This window comes from Eleutherodactylus coqui, chromosome 2, assembly GCF_035609145.1.
Source record: "Eleutherodactylus coqui strain aEleCoq1 chromosome 2, aEleCoq1.hap1, whole genome shotgun sequence".
Classification (NCBI taxonomy): domain Eukaryota; kingdom Metazoa; phylum Chordata; class Amphibia; order Anura; family Eleutherodactylidae; genus Eleutherodactylus; species Eleutherodactylus coqui.
Genome location: NC_089838.1, coordinates 133,806,885 through 133,834,401, shown reverse-complemented (window position 1 = coordinate 133,834,401; position 27,517 = coordinate 133,806,885). Strand labels below are relative to the sequence as shown.

Here is a 27,517-nt window from a genome sequence, read left to right as displayed (position 1 = left end):
GGATCTGTTGTTCTACATGGGTTTCCAGCAGTGCTGCCTCACAGGTGGGGGTTCATTGAGCTGGCTGGGTGTGGATTTCTCCAGCCAGTCAATCAACATCGGTCTGCTGCTCATATATACCAGCTTCTCTGGTAGAGGCTGCTGGGCTTTCCTCTGTTTGTTCAGTGTTTGTGCCGGACATGTGGTGTGAACAGTCCTGTTCAGGGTGCATGGTGTGGTGAGTTGTATGTAGATCCCTGGCATGTTGGTGTAAGTTACGTTCAGTCCTGCTGTTTCGTTTGTCATCTAGGTCTAGGAAGGTCCCTAGGCTCCAGTGCGAGGCCATCCTTGTCAGGACGATTGCCCTGCATGCAGGCAAGTTTTATGTGGAAGTTGTCTGGTTAGAGTAGAGACCCGTGAGGCAATGAGGACCCTTGAAGTGGGCTCGCTGGCTTAAATATCTTGGCCAAAATACAAACCAATACCTTACATCGTATCTATTTACATCTGTTTATGCGTGCGGGTATACTTGGTTGTGTTTTCGGTGTAAGTCAGTATGTTATGTCTGTCCATGAGTTATGCCGCTGTTTCCAAGTTCTGCCCATGTTTTGCCAGTTTGTGAGTGTGAATGACATAACACCATCCTAACTACTAGAATGAAAAAAAATATGGGTCAGACTATGTGCCTAAACAGATAGGTGAGATTTGTTATAGCGCTCTTTACAAGCTGATTCTGCACTGCAAAGGAAGATTCTACAGTTATACAAGTTGATATTTTTCATATATGTATTACCATTATTAATATAATAAAACTTACCAGATATGTAATTCTGGATCTATTAAGAACGGCTTGGCTTCCACTTAAGATTTCCATTATTATCTTTAGAATAAAAGAAGGTAAGCTGTAATAATAGCCCAGTCTAACCACGAGCATACATGATTGCGTTACCATAACTAGGTTGAATTTAGGATTAAAGAAAGAATAAAAAATGCATACAAAGTTTTTGTTTGGTTAACTCTGCAGATGTACTGCAAATTAGTGTTTTGGCGGGGGCGTGGCTAGCCGGCAACGGGAGCGCACGCACAGACCGGGGCTCCTGGCAGCAGGAGCATACCGGAGAGTTTTTGCCGCGCCTGGAGGCTTCCACCGCGGCGAAATCATTACCCTGGGCACCTCCAGACCGAGACCTGCAGAAGGAGACCCTCCGCGGGTCTCTAGCTGAACTTTTGATTTTGAGGCCTGCAGTTCCGGCCGCATCCCCGGCCTAAATTTACAGACGCGGCCGACCGGAAGTGAGGGCCGGCCGCGGAAGACAACGGCAAACCCTCCCTGAGGAGCAGCGGAGGGGAGGGGGCAGCTGCTGGGACCTGAGGAGAGCCGGGGAGCGGGCAGAAGGAGCAGGAAAGAGAACGGCAGGCCCACAAAACAGCAGATTGGGTGAGTGACGCCGTGACTGCGGCCACCGGACCCTGCGGCCCCCCCCCCTGCGCTCCCCCACCCCTATTGGACAGTAGCACCACGCCGAGGGCACTGAAACCCCCTGGAGCGAGCTCCCTGCCGTGCAGTAAGCACTTTGCACAGGCAGACATATTAAGGGGCCCCCTCTACCCCTCCCCCCCAGTCGGACACCACCTAGACGAGGGAAGAGAAGGGGTGCAAGAGGAGAAAGATTGGGGGCGGCGTGGGGGAAAGAAGTGAAGGGGAAACACAGCGGAGACCCACGCACACAGTGAGGAGCACCGTGCACGGAGCCACTTTCCCTCAGGGGAGCACTCTACTCCTGAACAGAGAGGTGCGGAGGCGGTTGGCGGCCCCCTCTTTCTGCGTATCTCGCCTTTTAACACACGTGGTACCCAGAGACTGCGGCCGACTGCTTCATGCGCACTCAGAAACCAAGCCCGGAGCTGCCGCCTGCAAGTGTCGCGCTAAAGGTGCATAAATGCTACTACACTATGTTTGCACCCCAACAGCTATGCATTAAAGTTTAAACTGCGCATGAATCCCCCCCTGTGACATTTATAAGTTCGGACCGGTGGACATCCCCTACTACTATCCTTTGACAAGATGGCGCCCACCAAGCAAGCCAAAATAACTAGCAAGCTGCAGCAATATTCACGGCCCAGCACCTCAACGGACTCCCGACCTAACGCACCACCCAGCCCGCAAAGTGCGCCCCCTGAGGCAACAGCACCAGCTTCACCTCCCGCATCTGGCCCAACTATCGCCGATGTGCTGAAAGCGATTACAGAATCGCGCTCTGCCCTCACAGAAAAAATCGACGCACTACAGTCGGACTTTGGTCTGCTGCGAGCGGACGTCCAAACGCTGAGAGAGCGTACAACAGAAGTTGAGACGCGAGTCTCCAACTTAGAGGACTCTGTTACACCACTCTCAGATCAAGTGCGCACCCTCAACTCTAACATCACGGCGCAGGGGAGAAAAATGGATGATATGGAGAACCGCCTGCGCAGATGCAATCTGAGATTCATAGGACTACCGGAGGGCGCTGAGGGCAGAGATCCCTGTGATTTCCTGGAATCGCTCCTCAAACAGGAGTACGGCCCCAACTCTCTGTCACCCCTATTCTGCGTCGAGAGAGCACATCGCATTCCATCAAGAGCCCCGCCGCCCGGAGGCCCTCCACGCACCTTCATTGCAAAACTGCTTAACTATAGGGACAGAGACAAAATTCTAGCACTCAACCGCGAGAGAGACCCGATAAGAGTTGACGGACAAACAATCCGTATCTTTCCGGACTTCTCCTTAGAGGTGCAGCAAAAGCGCCAAAAATTTGTAGAGGCAAAGAAAATGCTGCGCTCAAAACAACTTATCTACGCCATGTTATACCCCGCCAGACTAAAGGTGATCAAGGATAACCGTTCCCACTTCTTTGAAAACCCAGAGGATGTCCTAAACTGGCTCGAACAAAATTAACCTACACCGTGAGACTTTCACAAATGCGCATTTGATGCGGCTGGCCGTTCGTAGCTTTCTCAGAATTATTGCGGCATAATGGTGGAGGGTGGCACCCACCTTTCTCCCACTCCCCCCCCCCCCCTTTTTTTTTTTTCTCTCTCCCCCCCCCCTTCCTCCCTCTCATTTCCCGTTCCCACCCCCCCCCTCCCTCCACTCTAGATAAGATGGCCGGCAGCTGAAGATGATGAAAATGCAAAACGATGTGGGCTGCGTTAAAGTTGCCCCTTTTTTTCTCTCTCTTTATTTGGACTGTGGGGGCCCGACTGGACTGAGGGCCTACGCAGCGCCCGCGGCCCGTGCCGGGTACCTATAGCCCACACTGACGCGGCCCACAATCACATAACCCTGTCTCTGTTTCTTCACAGGGGGACTTTATTTTCATGCTCGTAACTGCTATTACTGTTCTACATTTTTCTGTTATAGTCTGTTGGTGATTCTCGATTGGGGCTAGGTCTCACGCCCCCTACAAAGTTGTGAGTTATGGGATCGAAACCTGTCCGAAGTTCGGGGGGATGGGTAGGGAGGGAGGGGAGGGATTGGTTTGAGGCTGGTAAATGTGAACTGCTTTGTAATTTTCTATTTGTTGTTGTTTTTGGCGCGACTCTCTTTCGGACGCTTTATAAGAACTCATGGGAACAATGGCTACCCCCTTGAAAATGGCTAGCACATACTTAAAACTGGTCTCCTGGAATGTCAGGGGACTAAATTCTAAAGTTAAAAGAGCATTGGTTTTTGACTTCCTTAAAACCCACTCCCCCCACATGATACTACTTCAAGAAACACACCTCAGGGGCACAAAGACGCTGGCGCTTAAACGAGCAACAATTGGCTCAGCGTATCTCACGCGACTTACTCCAACTACGCTCGAGGAGTCAGTATACTGGTGGCCAAATCGGCCCAGTTTGCCTTCCGCCAAATACACATAGATCCTGGGGGGCGCTACCTGATCCTACAGGGAACCTTCCATGGCCGTCTCCTCACGATAGTAAATGTTTACCTGCCACCACCTGCTAACATTGAAATACTTCACGAGGTGATGGCACGAGTGGTCCTCCTTGAGGCGGCCCCGATAGTAATCATGGGAGACTTCAACCTGATTTTGGACCCGGTGCGGGACCGTCTCACCCCAGCCGCCTCCACACAGGCTCGGCTGCCTGGGTGGGCCGACTCCTACTCAATGCAGGAAATATGGCGCACGCGACATCCACATGACAGAGCCTACTCATGCCACACTCCGACCTACAATGCCTTCTCGCGCATAGATCTCTGTTTTGGCTCCCCGGACTGCCTCCCTATGGTTCGGGATATATCCTATCTACCCAGAGGCATTTCAGATCACTCTCCGCTCCAATTAGTTCTTGACCTTGGAGTTGGGGGTAGTCGCCCTGTGTGGAGACTGAGTCCGCTGTGGCTGGAACAGAGAGAAGTGCATGAGTATGTAGAACAAGAGGCTGAAATGTACTGGGAAGTCAATGAGGGGACGGCCTCGGAGCTGGTGGTATGGGACGCATTTAAAGCCTTCACCAGGGGATCCTTTACCTTGGCTATTGCCGAGCATAGAAGATCCCTGGGAGCCCGCCGCTTGGACCTGGAAAGGCGCCTTGATTTAGCAGAGGCAAGGCACATAGCAGACCCCTCCTCGAAAACTACTACAATTCTGGGTGCCCTGCGACGGGAATACAAACTACTGCTTATCGAATACACCAAGAAGAAACTCCTGTATTCCCGCCACCGGATTTTTGATCAGGGAGACAAGAACGGCCACTTACTGGCCTACTTGGCTAGAGAGGATCAGACACTGCCACCAATTACGGCGGTGCGGGACGGCACGGGTACTCTATTAAATGATCCCAAACTAATTAATCAAACGTTTGCCCAATTCTATGGAGATTTGTACACCTCCAGACTGAGCTATACTGAAGCGCAGCTCCTGGCGTACCTGGATGGCATTCCCTTCCCCACACTGAGTGGAGACAGCGCGGCCCACCTGGATGGGGATCTAAGTATAGAAGAAATAACTGAGGCTATTAAGGCACTCCCCAATAGGAAATCACCGGGCGTGGATGGGCTCCCCGGGGAGTGGTATAAAAAAAATGTGGAAATCCTGGCCCCGCGACTACTCACACTATATATTTCTATTTTGCGAGAAGGGGCGCTACCGGACACAATGCGTAAAGCTCTCATAATAATGATCCCTAAAACCGGAAAGGATCCCACGGACTGCGGCTTTTACCGTCCCATTTCCCTTCTCAACAACGACGTAAAAATACTCGCAAAAATACTGGCGACGCGTATAAACTCTGTACTAAAAGAGATCATACACGCGGACCAGTCCGGCTTCATGCCTGGCAAAAGTACGGACATGAACCTGAGGAGGCTCTTTAACCACTTGTCGTACAAGCACACTAACTGCGGGAGGCGCACCCTGGTATTCATAGATCAGGCAAAGGCCTTCGACTCAGTAGAGTGGAAGTACCTATGGGCGGTGATGCGGCGGTTTGGATTCGGGCCAACTTTTATTAAATGGATCGAGATCTTGTACGACTCCCCGGTGGCCAACATTAAAACTAATACACATGTCTCTGCCCAATTCTCCCTGAGCAGAGGCACAAGACAGGGTTGCCCTCTGTCCCCTGCCTTGTTTGCCCTCGCCATAGAGCCTCTTGCGATCCAAATCCGAACGTCACCAACAGTGAAGGGATTTAAACTGAACAACTACGAAGAGCGCATAGCGCTCTATGCAGATGACACCCTACTCTTCCTCCAAGACCCGGAGGCGTCTCTAGACGCAGCCCTGATTATATTCGACGCATTCGGCGCACACTCTGGCGTTAAGGTCAACTGGGACAAGACTCACTTACTGGCGGTGGACCCTGCGGCCGCCGAGCTCCCTCTGCCCGCCCCGCTGAGCTGGACAACCCAGACCACCTACCTGGGAGTAAAGGTCTCAGCAGAACTGTCCGCCTTTTACAACTCCAACCTGGTCCCCCTCTTGGCATGGGCCGGGGAGGCAGCGACACGCTGGGCCTCTCTCCCACTCACGCTGGTGGGCAGAATAAACCTGCTAAAAATGAAATTGCTACCAAAATTCCTGTATATACTGCATAATTCTCCTATGTTAGTCCCTAAAAAATTCTTCACTAAGCTCCGTGGGATCGTACTGCGCATACTGTGGAGGGGCACTGCACCCAGGATTAAATTGGAGACTCTGTGCCTCCCATCGAGTGGAGGGGGACTGGCCCTACCGCACTTCTATTACTACTACCTGGCCAGCCAACTGGTATACGCGGGATGGTGGATATGCTCGTCAAATTACAACCCGGCGGGGGGCCTGGAACGTAGAATGGTGGACCCTGCTCAGAACCTACAGGGACTGCTATTGAGCGGCCCCTCATCCTCGGTCGCCCCTCTGCCTACTCCCATGCTGGTGACACTGGAGACCTGGCAACGGGTCACGAGACTGTCCACTACAGAGGAGACTGCGCGATCCCCACACACTCCCCTCTGGAATAACCCCAAACTGCCACACTTCCAGCGCTTCCCGGAGTCCGCCTTTTGGAGACGCCGGGGCGTCAATGTCCTCTCTGACATAGTCAGCGAGGGCAAGTTTTGCACCTTTATGCAGCTACGGGTTGCCCACGGCCTGCCTGAAAACTCCTACTTTAGGTACTATCAATTGCGAGATGTAGCCGGGGCTCAGTTTGGAGGTTTGTCTATCCCACTATCCATGACACGGCTGGAGAGCCTGGCGCAGATGTGCAATCTTGTCAAACCGCTGTCGAGTTTTTATGCCCACACGGTGCGGTGCTTGGCCCCGCTAGGCGAAAGGGCCGTACAGAGATGGGAGGGAGATATTCCTGACCTGACCTCAGGGGAGGACGAGGATATACTGGGTGGCTCTGGTCCCCTCCTGGTTAGCGCTAGAGACAAGCTCATCCAAGTTAAATTTCTGCACCGCATATATTATACCCCCTCCAGGTTGTGCACCATGGGCCTGCTCCCTACTGCAACGTGCCCACGATGTTTGGTGGCGGATGGGACGGTCATGCATGTGTTCTGGGAGTGCGCGGTCCTACAGGAATACTGGAGAGACGTGCTTGTCTTCATGGAAACACATCTAGGGGCACCGAGGATCATGCATCCTGGAACGTGCCTCTTTGGGCTTGTGGGAGACCTGCCGGTGGCGGCAGCAACACGTACATTATACAAGTTGTTACTCTTCTATGCAAAAAAAGTGATCCTACTTAATTGGAAACACCCTGGGAGGCCGACTAGGAGCGCATGGATCCGGGTCGTTAATGCTGAAATCCCAATATACAAATTGACATACATGGCCAGGGGGTGCCCTGAAAAATTCGACAAGATTTGGGATAGCTGGGTGAGTTGCCCCGCGACCGCGTCGGGAGAGCCAAGCCAGGCGGTAGGGGGGGGAGTGAGGGAGAGAGAAGGATAAAAAAAGAGAGACATCTGCTAAATCTGCTTTCTACGATAAAACCCTATGCTCAGAAAACTAATTTTTTTCTCCTCTATTCCCACAGTTGCTCTTAAGAGAGTCGCGCCAAGGGGTTGGGGGGGGGGGCTAAGTTTAAGTTTTTGGGGTTTTTTTTTTTGTTTTTTTTTCTTCTTCTTCCTGATTGATCACAGCTGATTTATTCAAGGTTAAACTACTGTTTAGCAATAACTGATAAAGTTAAGAGTTTAAAGGGGGGGGGGGGGCCAAAGAAATAAAAGTACTAGCCAGGTATGGCATGCCAAGAAGAAATATGTATATGTACGCAGGCAAAGGTTATTTCTACCCTGTTTCTCATGATATGTACTATCTGCTGAATCTGACACCTGCGGTGACTGCTATCCGTGTTTACGTGTTTATACGCTTGTTAATTTCTGGCTTAATAAAATTCCTTTAAAAAAAAAAAAAATTAGTGTTTTGGCAATCAGCATTTCTTTTTTACTGGGTTTTCCTAGGGACAAAAAAAAAATTCCAATCTGTGCCAACATTTCACGTGTTTGAGTAATCTGGTGCTAATATACAAACTTAAAAACCATAAACACCGTGGGGGATTTACCAATGCAAAAGTAGCATTAAAAAGTTGCACAGTTTGGTGCAGACCTTACTTGCACAAATAAGACAGCGAAAGAAACAAGCGGCACTCTACAGGATTCCAAATAAACATGTACTAAATCATAGATGCTCATTATATACCTACATATGGCCCATTTATATTATAGAGTAAATACTCATTATATAGCATTTGACCTTACATAAAAGACATATAAACATTAAAAACCTGCTGTGGAGATATTCTACAAATAATGAAGAGAGCAAGCAAGGTACAATGAATAAATGCCCTAATAATATAACAATAATATTCCAAATCACATTTCTGATTCAGACCAACCAGATACCTTGCATCTAATGCAAAAATCCAAAATAATACTATTAGCACCAAATAGCTCAGTTATATTTTCTTCTAGGTCCCTTGTTAGACACAATAGTTTTTGCATTTTAACATTAGCACATGAAATTTTTCACATGGACTTCCTATGTTTTCTGATGTTTGAATCTGCCATAGGAGCCGAACAACAGAAAAAAAAGAGAAGTGTCACAAATGATATGCCAAACCAGAACAGCACCCAATGGACCCCATTTATTATAACGAGGTCCGTTGGACTTCCGGCATTTTCCACCAAAAAATAGTGCAGCATACTGTGGTATTTCGAGTGGCAGATGTGAGCATAACCTAAAAGTGACATATACTATACTTTTTAATAAAGGTAGAAACCTCAGTTGAAGGGACTGTCTGCCCTCTTTTTTACTGATTACCTATCCTCTGGATAGGTCATTAGTAGTTGATGGATAGGGGTCTGCCGCTCGGGACCCCTGTCAATCAGCTGATTGTCGAGTGCAAAGGGCTGGATGTTGTCCTCAGTGTACAGGGAAGGAAGTGAAGTGCCAGCACCAGCTTCACTCCCATTGAAATCGAAGGGAGAGCAGCGCTGCTATGGCTGTTCCTGCTTCTCTACTGGTCATGATGTCACATCCGGTACTGACCAGGACACGAGTAGGAAGTGTCATAGCAGCAAGACTCTCGCATTGATTTCAATGGGAGTGAAGCTGGCGAACGCACTTCCTGTGGTGAAGGCTAATGACAACGTCTGAACTGCTGCACTGACAGCAGGCCAGATGATCAGCTGATGGACGACGGTCCAGAGGGTAGGTTATTAGTAAAAAAAGAGGGCAGAAAAACCCCTTTAAGCACAAAGTCGATTTGCATAGTAAACCTCAGTGATAAAATGTATCATTAAATAAATGTTGGTTTTTACACACTCACAACTCCATAGCTGTACACATCAGTTTTCAGTGACAGTTCTCCCCTCCTAATGTACTCCTCTGGCAAGTATCCCAGGAACCGTAGTGTGGCATGATCCATCTTTATGGTGTAAATGTGATTTATCAGGTAAGATCTCAAATGGACCATGGCGAAGTCTGAGAGCTTTGGTTGAAAATGCTGATCGAGCAATATATTTTGGCTGGAGAATAGGAAATATGAACCAGTAACTATAATATATAGGATCTATTCATTTCAGTTATAAGTTCCAGTCCACATTAATGTAAAGACTTAGAAAACAAATGAAGCTAAGCCTACTTAAAGCATGACATGACAAGTGAACAAAAACTGGCGACTGCAATATGTCTTTATAAGGCTGGGGCTACAGGGAGCCTTGTGCCACATAAGGATGAACACAAGAGTGCTGCGCAAATCAAGTGATAAGATTTGTGATAAGGTAATTGTATCTGAGTCTTTTGCAGCTTTTTTCAGCAATAATCTGATGAATCATACATTCAGAGCCAGTTAATATATTTCAATAGGAAAAATTGCATTTAGTTATATTCAGTGAAGCTGCGCTTCTCTTGGAATTCCCTTTACCTTTCTTAAATAATACTATAAGCATACATCAGTTGAGGAAAGCACATTATTGACTTGGTGGTGATATTTTGGCCTACTGAAGAGGGAACACATCTCTGCAACAACACTGTGCCAGATCCATATTCAGAGAGATGTGATGCAATATCATGTGATGTTTAATGGACGCATATATTTCGGATTACCTGGTTATGTTCCCACAAATGACTGGAGAAGGGTTCAATGTGTGTAGATAGTAAATGGCATGTGCTACACCAAGCAGAATATTGTTACGTATTTGCCAAGGTAGTGGAAGAGTGCTGTCCTATCAAACAGAAAAAACAAGTAAAACTGTTAAAGTGGTTTCTGGTTACCAGACATCTATTTCATAGACCCATAGAATGGTAGAGTTGGAAGGGACCTCCAGGGTCATCTGGTCCAACCGCCTGCTCAGTGCTGGATCACTAAATCATCCCAGATAGATATTTGTCCAGCCTTTGTTTGAACACTTCCATTGAAGGAGAACTCACCACCTCCCGTGGTAACCTGTTCCACTCATTGATCACCCTCACTGTCTAATATCTAATCTGTGTCTCTTCCCTTTCAGTTTCATCCCATTGCTTGTAGTCTTTCCTTGTGCAAATGAGAATAGGGCTGATCCCTCTGCACTGTGACAGCCCTTCAGATGTTTGTAGATATTTAATAGAGCTGCATGTAGTAAAATAATAAACTGAGCTGTATGTATCCCTCTGCCATTGTCAGGATCAAGCGCTGCAGCCCTGCTTTTGTCCTGGCATTTGTTGGGATAGGTGACATCGCCGGAAGTCAGGTGACTGCAGCAGCTAATCAAAGGCTGCAGTGTCATCTTCCCGAACTCCTTGCATCATGGCGATCAGGATGTGAGCACCAATGCCAGGAGAACGAGCGATGATGCTGCAGCCTCTGATTGGCTACAGTGGTCACTTGGCTTCTGGTGATGGCCACTGTCACAACAAATGTCAGGAACACAGTAGGGCTGCAGTGCTGGATCACGGTGGCGGTGGAGGGCTAAGTACAGCTCAGTTTATTATTTCACTACTTAGTCATAATATATACTGTCAAAATGTTATTCTTAAGGGCCTTTTATACATATTGATATTCGGTCAAAAAAGCGTTACACCTATGAGCCTAACCGCACCATGCTATAAAGAAGTATGCAGAGGAGTGACGGGACCAGATTGGCTGAGGACCGGAGCGATGGGGTCAAGGAACAAGTTAGTAGAGCTGTGTTTATTGTTTTATACCTGTACAGCCTGTAGGAAAAAAATCTGTGCCACCGGACGAGCCCTTTGAACCAGCAGTAGCTATTAGACAAGCTTTCTATCAGCATTCCCTCAGGCTCATTTTCATAGGCAGAGGATAAAGACAACTGACATATACCTCTGGCTGTGCTGACTTTTCACTCCAAACTAATTGAAAAACTAATTGACATCATATTCAGTTTGCATCATTGTCTCAGTTCATTTTCCATTGACCTTAGTGATAAAGAAAAAAAAACACTATTTTGGAACTACCATACAAAACTTTAATGAATAATTTACAAGGTTAGTTTAAAAGCTTAACACTCTTTTCTACTGTATCCGCCACTTGCATCGTACAGCATACAAAAAACCATCCGTGTGCTGTGTGATGTGCCCACACTATACACCACGTGTCCTATTCTTGTGTGAGACTCATATGAAAATAGGACATGCAGCTATTTTTTAAACTCGGAACATCGGTTTTGATTGAAGGGCATGTGCCTTTTGATCATTCTGCAGTCACAGACTATCTGTCACGGACTATGGCAATCAGTGGGTTAACAGCTAGGATTGGATCTTCCTCCAATCCCGGATGCAGAGCTGGAGGCTACTTTAAGAACCACAGCAATCAGTAACAGATCATAGATAGAACAAACATGCTCAGTGAGCCATCAACCCCCCCACTACTGCAGCGATGCCAAAAGACGTTACTACATCCTGAAGACCTACACCATCCACCATCAAGAGACAGTGGGAAGTTGTTAAGGGGTTAGGCCGAATGAACACAGACGGGTCAGATTCTGCAAGTGGGATCTGATCCTGTGCCCAGCCAGTGACCCCTGCGTACCTGTCTGAATTCTTGTTCTCTGCGCTGATGATTGCGGAAGGGCATCGGGTTGGACAGCTTCCATTGACTTCAATGAAAGCCGTCCACACGAAATCCGGCTCAAAATAGAGCATGCTGCAATTTTTCCCCCCGCGAGCGGAAAATCTGAATTGATTTCTGCTCGTGGGCATGAAAACCCGCTTTCACATTGCATGCTTATGGCAGGTATGTGGGGTAGAATCCGGAGGCGGACGCCCATGTTCTTCTGCAATTTTGAAACTTAATAAAATATATTTAAAAAATACCACTCACAGCACAATGTAGTTTCCGAAAGAGAGATCCATTGATCATGCTTGGGTAGACCAAGCATGTTAACCCTCCCATTGTGACACATCCAACCAATTTTAGGATATTCATGTGCTGAAATCTAATAACGAAAGAAACACCTTGTTCAGAATAACATTTCAGTCAATGGGTTAAAAATGAATTAATTCATAGGCGTTATGTTGAAATAAACTTCAGACTAAGTTTAGTCTTAGCCACTTCCACACAGGCGACGTGGTGGCCCGTGCGATATCGCTGCATTTTTTTGTGGCGATTTTGGTATTTTGTGTCGCTACAAAGCTGCACGTGGTGCTACAAAGTCGTTTGACTTTGTAGCACCAGGTGCGAGGATTTTGGGGAGGGGGGGGGACTTGAAATATAATCCCTATCCCAAAAATAAGCCCTAGCTGAAAAAAAAAAATACATCACCTAAGAGGCGCTGTCATCTCCTCTTCAGCTCCGGCACTTTTCTTTAGTCCTCTGCCAGTCCTTCCTGGATTGGAGATTCAAAATCCCCGCCTCCAGGAAGGGCTGGCTGTGATTAGCTCTCAAGTGACGCAGCTCAGCCAATCAGAGCCAGCACTCGATGAACCAATCACAGCCAGTATGTGGAAGAGAGCTGCGATTTCGGATCTCTCCTCTGCATACTGTAATTTACAGAGGAGAGCTGCGATGTCAGAGTTCTCTTTAGTATATGTATATTACAGTATGTAGAGGAGAGATCCAACATCAGAGTTCTCTTCTGTATATGTGTATTACCGTATGCAGAGGACAGCTGCAATATCAGATCTCTCCACTGTATGCTGTAACTTACAGAAGAAAGCTGCAATGTCGGAGTTCTCTTCTGTATATGTATAGTACACTATGCAGGAGAGAGGTCCGACATCGCAGCAGAACAAAGTTCATTATCTATGTGCAGCACCAGTACAAAGCTTGCCATATATCTAGAGCCCCAACAATAGTAGTGTGGATGGGGATCAGCTGCAAAATCATACTAGCCCCTGCCATATTAAAGTTTATGCAGTACCTTAAAGGGGTTGTCTCATGAAGACAACCATTGTTCATATTCCTAATTAGGAACTCCCACCCTATTAACCAGAATGGAGAGCTGCTCTATGACAGCGACTCCCTTTCTGGAGGACTTAAGCCGTCCATGTAGGACATGGATAGTCATTCATCTGAATGGTCGTCATGCAATACTACACTTTCCATGCAGTATATGCTGAAGGGGATATGCCTGCCTGGCTGCGGCATGGATTGGTAGAGTCAGCTGTTTGCTGAGGGTGGCAGGAGTAGGACATGCAGCCATCAGCTGATTGCTAGAGCTCTTGCATTCTGAATTATATTCTTTAAAGATAACCATATACGGTACGTGTATAAATGAAGACATTCAGTCCCATTAAAATCATGTTACCTGACACAATTTCTATGCTAATGAAGCTGAATTAATACTTTTTGGAATCACCTTTCTTTGTTAATTAAAAAATAAAAGATCTGTTGTTGACAAATAGTAATCAGTTCTATGGAGCTGATAATGCCATCCATCAAATTATATCAGTGGTCATCGCTTTAGTGATGGCCATTTATTTTCATAGGTCATGTCATGATTTTTTATCTTTGAGGTCAATGTGTGACATTCGCTATGATGAAGAATGACTACACATGGGATGTTGTCCCGAGGCAGCAAGTGGGTCTATACACTTCTGTATGGCCATAATAATGCACTTTGTAATGTACATTGTGCATTAATTATGAGCCATACAGAAGTTATAAAAAGTTTTATACTTACCTGCTCCGTTGCCGGCGTCCTCGTCTCCATGGTGCCGACTAATTTTCGCCCTCCGATGGCCAAATTAGCCGCGCTTGCGCAGTCCGGGTCTTCTTCTTTTCTGAATGGGGCTCCGTGTAGCTCCGTGTAGCTCCGCCCCGTCACGTGCCGATTCCAGCCAATCAGGAGGCTGGAATCGGCAATGGACCGCACAGAAGCCCTGCGGTCCATGAAGACAGAGGATCCCGGCGGCCATCTTCAGCAGGTGAGTATGAAGACGCCGGACCGCCGGGATTCAGGTAAGCGCTGTGCGGGTGGTTTTTTTAACCCCTGCATCGGGGTTGTCTCACGCCGAGCGGGGGGGGGGGGGGTTTAAAAAAAAACAAAAACCCGTTTCGGCGCGGGACAACCCCAGAAGACTGGTTAATGCCTAATTCTAGGAATTGGGGTGTGTGTGGGGGGGGGGGGGGGGGGGGGGGGGGAGAGGAGGGTACAACCTTATCACCCCAATTGCTTTAGATTTTATGCTTATCTAATTTATATGTCATTAATATTTCGAAATAGAAATAAAGTTGCATTCTGGGTAAAAGCTGAAAATCCACTCAATTCACTACTGTACAAGACTTTGGGAGTCTCCTGGGCATCTCTGCTCCTGGCCAAAGCTGAATTTTCAATTTTTATTGCTAAAACACGCAGATTGCCAGGAAAATATATTCTTTCCATGTGAAAGGTTTATTAAAAGCCTTATGATTTCAGTAGCATCAGTCTTCATGTCAAGTACACTATAGACTACCTGAGTCTTTAAGGTTGCTTGGGATTGTGGAATATGCTGAAAATGGATGCTCAGTAAGAGAGAGAAGATTAATAATTCTGTAAGAATAGTGGAAGATAAGTTATGTCTGTTAAGTAGCTTTCCTCACTGTAATTACAGCCAACAGGAAGTGCTTCATTCATTTGAAAGATACGAGGCAGAATATACTTCACTCCACAGTGACTGATTTTGAAAATTGCCTTTATTTGTATTTTGTCTGTGAAAGCAATTGTAAAAAATTCCCATGTAATCAGGTGGTTAAAGGGGTTGTCCCGCGCCGAAACGGGTTTTTTTTTTTTTTAAACCCCCCCCCCGTTCGGCGCGAGACAACCCCGCTGCAGGGGTTAAAAAAACAACCCGCACAGCGCTTACCTGAATCCCGGCGGTCCGGCGTCTTCATACTCACCTGCTGAAGATGGCCGCCGGGATCCTCTGTCTCCATGGACCGCAGGGCTTCTGTGCGGTCCATTGCCGATTCCAGCCTCCTGATTGGCTGGAATCGGCACGTGATGGGGCGGAGCTACACGGAGCCCCATTCAGAAAGGAAGAAGACCCGGACTGCGCAAGCGCGGCTAATTTGGCCATCGGAGGGCGAAAATTAGTCGGCACCATGGAGACGAGGACGCCAGCAACGGAGCAGGTAAGTATAAAACTTTTTATAACTTCTGTATGGCTCATAATTAATGCACAATGTACATTACAAAGTGCATTATTATGGCCATGCAGAAGTGTATAGACCCACTTGCTGCCTCGGGACAACCCCTTTAAGCAAGGTTCCAAAATACCAAATAGCAAGATGTTGAAATATACTCTATATACTCTTAGTATTGTTAAGATGCTGTTTATTAAACCTACCCTGATAATTTTGGGAATTGATAAATATCAGTTTTTCAATATATTGCTATTACTGTACTCACTCCACTGGCGATCATGGACTAGAACAATAAAGTTACAGTTATACTATAAAATACTTGCCTAGGCAAAGTTTTCCATTTTGACATAAAGCGGTCCAGTGGTTTCTGGTCTACTTCTTGATTCTTCTGCAGGAACAGATAAAGAATAACATTATAGATGTGTTTTTGAAATTACTCATATTTTGATATTGTTATTAATATGAAAACAGTAATAATATTCAGGGAGAAACTAAACAGTTGGGCAATTGTGCAGTTCTTGACAAAGTCCTGACAACACTTATGAACTAACAGCTTTCATTGTAATTGTATTGAAGTAATCTCTTCGTGACAGCCACACGACTATATACGTCCTAACTGCAGATGCCCCCTGCATTTAGCACATACATAGACATGGGCTGCTGACGCTGATCATCACCAGCCATCTGCTATGATCTTCCTCACCTTCAGCTGCTCTCCCCTCCTCTCTTCTCACTGTCTGACCTCTGCATACTTTCTTCCTACCCAGTGATAACTGAGCTAATCAGCTCCATTTCTGGGCAGATGACATACTGATCACTATGATTGTCCAATCACTGGATCAGAGAAAAGTTTGTTTGCAAAGCAAACTTTGTCTGGCAGCTATAAACTACAAGGGTCCTTTTATATAGTACAAATGTCAGGCGGCTCAGTGCCTGAGCGTTGTCCCAACGATAATCGCTCCTGTGCTTTTACACAGGAGCGAGGATCTCTTAGCGAGTGGAGATGGAGCAGACTGCCTCCATTCACAGAAAACAGGTCGTTGGTCATAGGTGAACAATGGCCTGTTTACATAGGCTGATCGTTGTTTGATTCTTTATTCCTGTAGAAACTGAATGACGATGGCCGTTCAGGACTTTCCCGAAAAGTGCGCGATGGTCGCACGTTTAGACGCAACGATGATCACTCAGCAATCGCTTTTTAGCGATTTTTGAGTGCTCATCGCTCGGTGTAAATGGGCCTTTAGAAACTTTTTAAGAGATTAGAGCTGCAGAAAACATACAGCTTCAAGTGACACAATATACGGTATATCTATATATTCATATTATAGTAAAATAGTATTTAAGGCTGAAAAAAATATTGTCCATCCAGTACAGCCTATTACTCCTAACCCCCAATGTTGATCCAGAGGATGGCAAAAAAAACTCAATGAAGCCAATTTTTCTAATTTAAAGGGAAATAATTCCTTCCTGACTCCAAGTCTGGCAATCCCCGGGTCAACAAGCGTTCTGAAGTAATTAGTGATTACAACATCGAATATTGTACCGCTCAAGAAAGGCGTCCAGGCTCCTCTTGAACTCTTTTATCGAGTTCTCCATCACCACATCCTCAGGCAGAGAGTTTCATAGTCTCACTGTTCTTACAGAAAAAAAAACCCTTTTGTGTGGGTGTATAAACCTTCTTTCCTCTAGACGTAGAGGACGCCAGCTTGTTACAGTCACAGTCCTGGGTATATATAGATGATGGGAGAGATCTCTGTATTGTCCCCTGATATATTAATACATACCGTGTTTCCCCGGAAATAAGACAGTGTCTTATATAAATTTTTGTTCAAAAATGTTTAACTTTTTTACATGTATAGCTGCCGGGACACTATTCAAATGGACTTTTTTAAATTAACTGTTAGCAGGGTTTAATTTTGGAGTAGGGCTTATATTTCAAGCATCTTCAAAAAGCCTGAAAAATCATTTTGCATCCTCAAAAATTCTGGAAAATCATGCTATGTCTTATTTTCAGGGTATGTCTTATTTTCAGGGAAACGGGGTAGTTATTATGTCGCCCGTAAGATGTCTTTTTTCTAAATAACCTCAATTTTGATAACTTCTCTGGGTATTGTAGTCCATGCTAAACACTGTAAAAAGCAGTGTGTGTGAGAATGGCGTAAGCCTTAGGGTGCATTCACACGAACGTATATCGGCTTGGTTTTCACGGCCAGCCGATATACGTCGTCCTCATGTGCAGGGGGGAGGAGGATGGAAGAGCCAGGAGCAGGAACTGAGCTCCTGCCCCCTCTCTGCCTCCTCTCCGCCCCTCTGCTCTATTTGCAATGAAAGGAGGCGGGACAGAGGCGGGGCTAAATTCCGAGAATCAGCCCCGCCCCTGTTCTGCCTCTCCCCATTGCAAATAGTGCAGAAGGGTGGAGAGGAGGCAGAGAGGGGGCGGGAGCTCAGTTCCTGCTCCTGGCTCTTCCATCCTCCCCCCCCCCTGCAGATGAGGACGACGTATATCAGTTCGGCGTGAAAACCGACCCGATATACGTTCGTGGGAATGCACCCTTACAGAAACGTTTACCTTATTATAGTTCTTATTGTAATTAATTATAATCAATTCACATAAATGGTATATACATTGTTATATACACACGCACACACATATATATAAATATTGTATTCCCTCTCTTCCTCAGTGTTATTGTTTTGTGTATAAGCTTTTATTAGGGACACATTATTATTTGTGGATACATTTAGTTCTAATTAGATTTAATTCCAATAATTAGTTTTTTCATCTTCTTAGAATAAGAAAAAACAACTAGGCAGTCATTCGCAGATTAACGACTGTCATCATTCGAGTTTTATATCTGCATAAAGTGAATGACGAGTGATAAGTGAATGAACTATCGTTTCTCATGTAGTCAGTAGCAGCATTTACACTGAATGTTATCGTTCAGATCCTCGTGATTCACAAATAGGCTGGAACATAATTGTTCCATGTAAAAGGGCCCTCAGGCTCACAGATTCCTGTCACTGGAGGTTTCTGACACATTCTAAAAAACACAACTATTTAATCAATGAAGCTTTGCCCTTGTTGTGTCTGATATTTCTATTAGGGAGGCCGCAGCCCCTTCTTTCTGGAAATCATTGTTGATATGAGCTCAGAATTTCCACCATTATTGTATTATGTGACTGTGACTCTAATGTCAGCAGAAAATGTTTGGGTGTCTTTCCCACTTTCATATGTCATAAATGTTTATTAAGGGAAACCCCCTACACTGCTCTAATAGACAACTCATGCGGAATCTGTGAATCTCAATTTAGGTTTAACTTCCCCCAGATAATAGTAGAGGAAGCTGAAAAAACAACCATAAATAAATAATAACATTTGATAGGCCGGGTTCACATCTACATTGGATCCGGCACAAAATACCAGGACTGCATGCAGCGCCTTTTCATAAAATGCAGAGCAGCTGAGCAGAAAATGAATGGACCCCCTTATAATCAGTGGGGTGCATTCGGCGCTGATCAGTTCCGTCATAAAAGGGACCTGTTCGGCCAGGGGATTCCCGAACGTAGCAGGAAAATGGACCTCCAACAAAGATGTGAAAGCAGCCCTTGTCAAAGCAGAATTAAGCTTCTTTCCCATGAGCCTATATCGGCCTCCCATTTTCATGGTCAGCCGATATACGCAGTGATCTGATGCATTAGATTCCAATGCATTAGATCACATGGCTGTATTCACGTGACGTGAAAGAGCCCGATCGGCCAATATAGCGCCAGGCGCTTTTACGTCAGGCCCAAAAGATAGTCCTGGAACTATCTTTTGGGCTGGAATACATTGGCCGCTGCATGGGCTCCTATGGGAGCCAATGACAGCGGCTGGAGAAGGGAGGTGGGAGGGAGTTTAGCAGCGTGGCTGCAAAACTGCTTCCCTCTTCTGTCCTCCCCGTTTGCTCTTTGCAATGGGAGAGGGCGGAGCTAGGGGAAGGGAGGGGAAAGAGGCAACAGCATGGCAGCCTCGGCGTATATGTGCCATGCCGTGTGAACAGGCACACAAACGTTAGATTTGTGCACTCCTTCACAAGCTTTAACGCCACAGATGGTAGCGTATATTGGCCGACCGCGAAAACGCTGTCCGATATACGCTCGCGGGAAAGAAGCCTTAATGGGAGATTATGTAAATATAGGGGCATTTCATACACTGGTCTAAGTAAACTATGTGCTGGATTAAGGGCTAGTTCTGCTAAGCTCCCGCCCTAGCCCCTTGTCATAAGCCAGCAAGGGGCAGAGAGGGTCGGGAAGGAGAGTAACTGAGCTAAACTCCCCCTCCCTGACCGACGGTATCCAAAGGCTGGGGCGTATATGCGCCGCAGCCTCGGCTGTCTGAATGGGCGTTCAAATGAGGGTTGCCTCTCGTTCACGTAATTTTTGGCCGCACTGTGGCCATGACACGGCCAGCCGAAAATCGTTGCACCGTGTGAATGAAACCTGAGATTGAGATATCAGGGCACATAGTTCAGCTCCATTTACACAGATCACACAGACTGAACTGTACCTGTTTAAGCAGCTTTACAGCATACGATTCTTTCTTAATTTCTGCTTTGAAAATGTCAAAAAAGTGTCCTTCTCCAATCAAGAAATCTTTGTGGAAGTTATGAGTTGCCTCTGTAATCTCTTTGAAACTCACATGTGACAAGACGTTTACCTCTGTGAACAGATGGAAGTATTAATATCGTTTCTTCATATTAGTGAGTACAGTGGTTGGTCATCAAATGCAGAGTCCAGTGAAACAGATGTGGCAGGACATTCCTGTACTATGTCAAGGGCCAATTACAGGGTAAAATTTGCTCAAACGAACGAAAAAGTGTGACAATCGTTATGTCTAATTGCAAAGCCATTGTTTACAATTTGTTTACTTTTCGTTTGTTGCTCACTTTCAACTAGCATAAAAATCCTCGCTGGTTCGCTCACTTCTCGTTGCATCTCTACGCTCCCCGCTGAGCTCTTCACATTGAATATACATAGACTGTGAAGTGCTGAGCGAGAAGTCAGTGAGAAGTGAGCGGTCTAATTGCTCTGCACCGCTCTAACAACTACCGGTGACGTCAGCGCTCGTCTGGTCGTTTAGTCCAGGGGTCCCCAACTCCAGTCCTCAGGGACCACCAACAGGTCATGTTTTCAGGATATCCTATGGTAAGAACACCTGTGGCAATGTCTGAGGCACTGACAATAATTATATCACATGTGCAACACTGAGGAAATCCTGAAAACATGACCTGTTGGTGGTCCCTGAGGACTGGAGTTGAGGAACCCTGGTTTAGTCTACAGTCGTTCCATGTAAATGAAGCATAAGAAAGTAAATAGTTTTTGGATAAGAAATCTCATACTTGACACCCCCAAATATACACATATATGGCCTTACTCCTTCGTAGTTTATACAACGGATATTACCATTCAAGGCCGCATTCCCTCAATCAATTCACTATTATGTTTCCAACATGTAATTGTATCAAAAGGATAAAAAGATAATTACTTTTAGGCATTGTTTCAATCCATTCCATCAGGTTCCATTTTATTTCTTTAGCTTGAAGGGAACAGCAGAAAATGACCATTTTTTAAGTCAAGCTTTTATGTTAAGTATATTTTTTTAAGAATTTGTGGTGTTATTTTTAACATTTACGATGTCACTGTCATAGAATTCAGCTGTCATCATCAGGTGGAATACAATGAAAGGTAACACCATGACATAGTTAACATAGGATCCACCATTTGCAATAAGTGAGGGCCACAGCTCACCTCTTCCCCCTCCCGATCCATGTGGCTGCTGTAACTCAGACCTCTGAATGCTGTTAACAATACCTCAGGCAAGATGGCCGTCCCCATAATTATGTATATAAAATAGACTAAAAATAATCTGCCATCAGAAGATACAAACAGATGATAAATAGAGAATGTGTCTGGTTTCAATGAGTTGTATGCAGTGCTTATTCTTTCAGTATATTGAGCTGGATCTGCGGAATAACCTGCAACCGGAAGGAAACCGGCCTTACTTTCTATAGGAGATTAGATATTTTCTAGCGAAATGCAACAAAGAATCATTATATACCTTTGAACAAGGCGATTGCTCTCTGATGTCCCATTTCCTGAAGAACTTCCAACAAGTCACCAATAGTCTTATTTTTGTGTGCCCAGCTCCATAGCAATTCCTTTGTTCTGCTCCTACCCTGTTCAGCACACTTTTCAATTTTACGGAAGTCCATCCAATCTGAAGAGAGGCGCCCAGCTAGAAGAATCATTTAAAAAATGATTTTAGCCTGTATTTCTAGCACAGTAAGTTAGTATGAACAGGTGCATGCTGGGTGGTGTACATGGGGAGGTCTTGTGGATGGACAGGGTACAATCCACCGTTCCAGGTCTATCAATTAATATGAACTTGAGAAGGAATATTAGAAATGTGCATTGTGCTAAATAAAGTTGTCCACATCCTGAAACACATTATTATATGTCCTGTTGCCATGCGGTGGGAAATTAGTGAGGCCATAAGAAAGGAATGTGTTTTTATTCTCCACTTAGTTTTTCAATGCAGATACAAATTAATTCCGTTGACATTTCCCTGATTGTATTTCATTAATACTGGGCTTAGGCCTCCGTTGATGAGTTATACGAAAATCTCAGACCAAATAGAGCTGGATGCGTCACTATTAGGTCCAGGACATTATAGTCAGTGGGTTCCGTCCAGCATCATTTGGGTCCAGCATGTGCCAGATATGGCACTCCTTCTTTTGCCATTGTTTGGCTCCTAGGACAAAGCCAAACAACAGACACAGACTGCAGTGCTCTATGCAAGTGTGAGTGAGACCTTATGGAGGTAAGAAACAAAGCAAGTCATTTTATGTTTGTGTTAAATGTCACCTGATAAGCTATTGTATTGGTTAAAATCATCCATTTTCATTAATTTAAGTCGGATGTGTAAGGGCACCTTTTTTCTCCTTTAGCCCTTGAGAACATATGCATGCTCAACTAAGCATGTATGAACATGGTAGAAAGGACTAGCTGTCAGCTAAATAAGAGTTTGGCCAATAGTTATCTAAGGTGTAAGGCCACCTTTAGGGACCTTTCATACAGGTCGGAATATTCCACAACATAAGGGACAATTGTTTCCTTCTTATCTGTCAGGTGTAGTGTTGTCATGAAGACCATCAAATCACCATGTACAACAACATCCACATCCTCTTCGGCTTGAGTTATGGCAAATATGTGTGTATGGCCAAGTTCCCACTTGAAGTTTTGCTGCACTTTTAGCAGGTTTTTGTTTTCTTTTTAAACCATTATCAAAAGTATAGCTTTAATAATACGTAATTATCAGTTAAGCTTCACGTAAAAATATATAATTCCCAGTTTGGGGTAAAATGGCATCAACACTAAAGCGACACCTCCAGGCCTAGACAAACAAAGATGGCCATATCGCTTCTCTGTCTGCTTATTGCACACCCTGCAATATTGTATGCTTGGTAGTCTAAGGCTGCCTGCAGACGGCCGGGTCAGATCTAGCTGCGAGAATTCTTGCAGCGGGATGCGGACCCGTGCCGCTGCAGAGACCTGCGGCACACCGCTCCCGGCGTCTTCCGTCTCCTGCTATGCGCCGGCTGCCGGCCAGCTGGCGCATGCGCAGAGCCGGCCCGTCACCACTGTCATTTCTGTGCGGGCCTCAACAGGCCGCAATTTGTTTTCCGTGTGTGTTTTCACGTGGACAAGTGGCGGTTGTGTGCATAGGATTGCGTTTTGCAATGCAATCCTATGCAGGCAGGCACGGGCAGAAATTCTGCGGGAAATCCCGCTGTAGAATTTCTGCCCATGTGCAGGAGGCCTTAGGAATCATGTCCACGGGAAAAATCAGGCCCGCCGCAGATTCTTCATGTAGAATCCCGCAGCGGGTCCCTCCTTTCCCGCGGACATGAGGCTAAAAAGAAGATTAAACTAACCTGTCCGGACGCTGCAGATCTTCTCTCCGTCACAGCCGGATCTTCTTTCTTCGGCCCGGTGGATGTGCTCGGCACACCGGCAGCATGCCGCGTGCACATGCCGGGCACTCAATTTATTTTTTTACTTCTGCTCTCCCACGCTACCGCGCCGGAGAGCAGAAATTCAGGTACGCGTGTGCCGCGGATCCGGATGGCTTCCATAGGCTTCAATAGAAGCCTGCGGGAGCCGTCCCCGCGGGAGACCCGCACTAAAAATGGAGCATGCTGCGGGTGTTTTCCCGCACACGCAATCCGCGCCTCAGGGGAAAATGACATCCGCAGGTATTTAACTACCTGAGGGAGTCCAATGCATCCCTATGGGGCGCGGATCACGCTGCGGGAAAAACGCTGCACATTTTAAATGACAATTTAGCAGTGGACATTTTACACTGGACGATTATCATTGAGATCCTTGCTGGATAGCGGGAATCTGAGCAATAATCGTTCAGTGTAAATGCTGGCACACTTTAACCCACGAACAATAATTAATTTTTGTTTGGCTAGTGCAGACATGAAAACAAATCAAATGACAATCTGCCCATATTAACAGGTAGCTGTTGATCTATGAACAACTGTCTGTTTACTATGAATGGAGGTGGCCGGGCCAGAACGATTGCTAGCCCGCTCCGCCTCCATTATTTCAGCTATGGTTACTCCTGTGTAAAAGCACAGGGGCAATCATCGCTGCTACAGCTTGTTGGCACATCTGCTCTCGACAGTCGTCCTTTGTAAAGGTTCCCTAAGACGCTACATGCTTGTCTGACTGGCCAGTACTGCTAGTACATCAAAGCAGGTGTAGTGTCTTGGTGTGGTCATCCTTCTCTGTCCAGGCCTGGAAGGTAATTTTAAGAGTGGACAACCTAAATGTGCAAACATTGATGTGATCAGGGGTATCCAACTTTTTGGCGTCTCTGGGCTACATTGGTAGAAGAAGAGTTGTCTTCGGCCACACATTAAATGGACAAGCACTAACGAAAGCTAATAAGCAAAAAAATAAGTCTGTGCCTCCAAGCAACCCCCATCATCCTCAAAACAACCCCCATTGTCCCCCAAACAACCCCGATCATCCTCCAAATAACCTCCGCTACCGCCACCAGGCCATATGGACTCCATACTGGAGTCAGGCTGGATAGCTCACTGGGGAGAGCCGTTGCCTAGAGCACTGGAGCTCCTGGGTTGTAGTCTCGACACAATGACTATTTGTTGTAAATAATGCTATTAGCCGAAATTCAGAGTGTTTCAGCAGGTTGTATTAAGTGTCTGCATTGTGCAAGGGGTTGGACCTAATGACCCTGGTGGTCTCTTCCCTTTCAGGTATTCTACCAGTACCTTCTGCAAACATGCAGTTCATAGCTATGGGCCTATTTCTGACACCAGGGAAGGGACACACATCGTCAGCTGGCTACAATGACACCACCGTCTCTCATCCTTGTTACTGCATAGGATGGATGGAAGATTCGCCCTTGGGCTGAGTGAGTTAGACAGTCTCAGAGTGAGTTAGACAGTCTCAGACCTGCAAGTGCCGCCAACTGTCATCTGTATGAGCCTGTCTGTGAGCAGTACCGCTGCAGCCCCATCTACTCCAGATTCAGCCTGAGCGATCGTCCCTCCCCCTCTAGGCCCAGTCACAGTCGCATAGTATTTATGATTTTGTGTTGGTGAATTAAAGTTATTCATGACAGCACTGTACCTGATGAAAATCAAAAACGGACATGCTATCATAAGAATCTCTCAATAGTGCAGCCCCAGGCTCTGCTTAAGGGCTCGCTCACATGGGCATATGGGGGTGGCATATTATGTGTGTATTTTTCACTATTTACTACGGTTCTATACTAGTGTACACCCCCAGCATGGAGCAAACAGATGTTGAGAAACACATTGCAGACTACTGAGCACCACCCGATTGGATGCCCACCTACTTTCTACTAAGGATGAAAATATCAGAAAAGCAACTAATGGGTAGAGACAGGAAACAACATCACATTCTCTTACTCAGACATAAACATTGCAGGCTTCAGCATAAAGTGTTTTCTCTTCTTCAATAAAGCTACACCCAAGAACAGTATATTTCAGACTTACCTAAGCCTCTCCATCCTAAATCTCCATCACTGCAGTCCATGAGTTCACAGAAATGTTCCATAATTATAGGTGGAACTTCAAAAAGAGAAGTATTTAGAGTGAGTGACCGCTCTGCCATTGTAAAGGTACACAGACCAACAAATCATACACCTGATTGACTTTGGTTATATGTGTTTTCTGCATGAAGTCCAGATCCATAGCGGGCAGGAATTTCCCAACCCACACCCCTTATGCTTTTAGTAAGCAAGGAAATCCTCCAGTTGCACAAGTTGTGTGCGTGCAGCGCTGACAGCTGGTTGTGATCATCTGTGGAACAGTTCTTCTACGGCCCGGGTATTCACAATGTGCCAAGTATTCTGTATAACCGCTGGGGTGACGCTACAGGGAAATACTGGACTGCAGAAAAGGAAGAGTAACACAAGAGGGAAGCAGTTAGCCGCCTGTCTTTGCTTCCTATCACCAGGAAAGGTCACACGTTAATCTTATTATGTGACGGTACTGTAGCATATTTGGGTTTTATCTCATTTATGCTTCTCAGGGGTAAAATCTATTAATACCGGAGATGTTTTAGACAATGGTTAAATCTTCTTTGAACAGTCTGGATTTACAAATTGGGAACAATGAGAAAGTTTCCCTTCCTATGTGCTCATATACATCATCTACTGTATCTGTCTACATGATCTAATAGTGATACAATACTAGTGGTATCCCACCATTCCACTATTCTAGTGACTACCAACTTGTAACATGAAAACAATCAGGAAGTGAATTAATGAGTATTAACCTTTTAATGAGCAGCAATATCTAATTTCAATTTTTGTTTTCTCACTTTTGATGAGACACTTTTTTATTGTTCCGTCACCTTAGCCATATGAGGGAAGGGAATTATGGAGACATCAGAGGTGGGGCCCCCATCTATCAGACATCCAGGATGTGCTATAAACATGGGATGGGTATGCCCCTTTAAGTTGAGTTATGTACACATCTGTAGCAAAGGTTCTGCCAGGAGTCTCCATCTCAGATTTGGTTGTCTTTGTTGGGAAAAATAGCAATACATGCAATTTTCTGTTACAGCCATGGGCATCTCAACAGAACCTGATCCATTGGGCGTCACTAGTTTCATCTTGTGATGGGTCTGGTAGAGTGTTGTGGCCTTTTTTAGTTTTTTTTTAGAAACAGCCTTGCATTAAAATTCAGTGTGTAGCGGTTTTGGGCACTGGGTTGGACCTCAGGTGTCATAGCCACAGGTCTGAAAAGTAGTCAGGGGTCAGCAAGGGGAGGGCTCAGTTTGCAGTACAGATGGATGAGTCGGGTAGCGTTGTCAGAAGGGAAGCCAGAAGTCAGCAATGGGAGGTCTTACTTTGCAGTAAAGAAGGATAGGGGGTGCAGCATAGTCAGAAGGGAAGCCAGGGATCAGTATCAGGTCTCAGTAGAATCGCAGGGGAGCAGGCAGAAATAAAGCTTGATCAAGGCTTGGAGCGCAATAATCAGGTCTATTAACTACATGCGGGGAAGATTAGGAAAGTCCTATCTTTTCTCGTGCGTACTATTAATGAGCAAGAATCCTGAAAGTGGAAACGAAAGCATTGAAATCAATGGTTTCATTTCATCCCATTTTGCAGCCGTGATTATCACAGCCGCATACAGGACTAAATCACGCCCATGTGAAGAAACCCTCGCTGGCAAAGTCCCCTGAAAAACCAACGATCGAGTGAATGATAAAGTGATTAAAACGATCTGTGTGTAGGGCCTTATTCACATGAACTGCGGGCAAGGGGGAGGAGCTTAGCACGACTAGCGCTGCTAAACTCCCTCCCCCTTCCTTTGCCCGTAGCTCCCTTAGGCTTCTGCGAGAACTTCTATTGCTGCGGTCAGCCGGCAAAGGGATAGGGAGACAGCGTAGC

The 27,517-nt window shown here is 45.9% G+C and overlaps 1 protein-coding gene across 1 annotated transcript in view; it reads right to left on the bottom strand.

Annotated features, from left to right (window-relative positions):
• IRAK3 (interleukin 1 receptor associated kinase 3) overlaps positions 1-25,770 on the bottom strand; it is a 32,239-nt gene extending 6,469 nt beyond the window's left edge. The window contains exons 1-8 of the mRNA XM_066589869.1: positions 25,614-25,770; positions 21,620-21,796; positions 20,069-20,220; positions 15,846-15,910; positions 12,280-12,394; positions 10,068-10,186; positions 9,289-9,487; positions 797-859 (exon numbers count right to left, since the gene is read on the bottom strand). Of these exons, the coding sequence (XP_066445966.1) occupies positions 797-859; positions 9,289-9,487; positions 10,068-10,186; positions 12,280-12,394; positions 15,846-15,910; positions 20,069-20,220; positions 21,620-21,796; positions 25,614-25,731 (1,008 nt within the window). The 5' untranslated portion in view covers positions 25,732-25,770. The remainder of the gene's footprint in view (positions 1-796; positions 860-9,288; positions 9,488-10,067; positions 10,187-12,279; positions 12,395-15,845; positions 15,911-20,068; positions 20,221-21,619; positions 21,797-25,613) is intronic.
• Between the last annotated feature and the right edge of the window lie 1,747 nt (positions 25,771-27,517).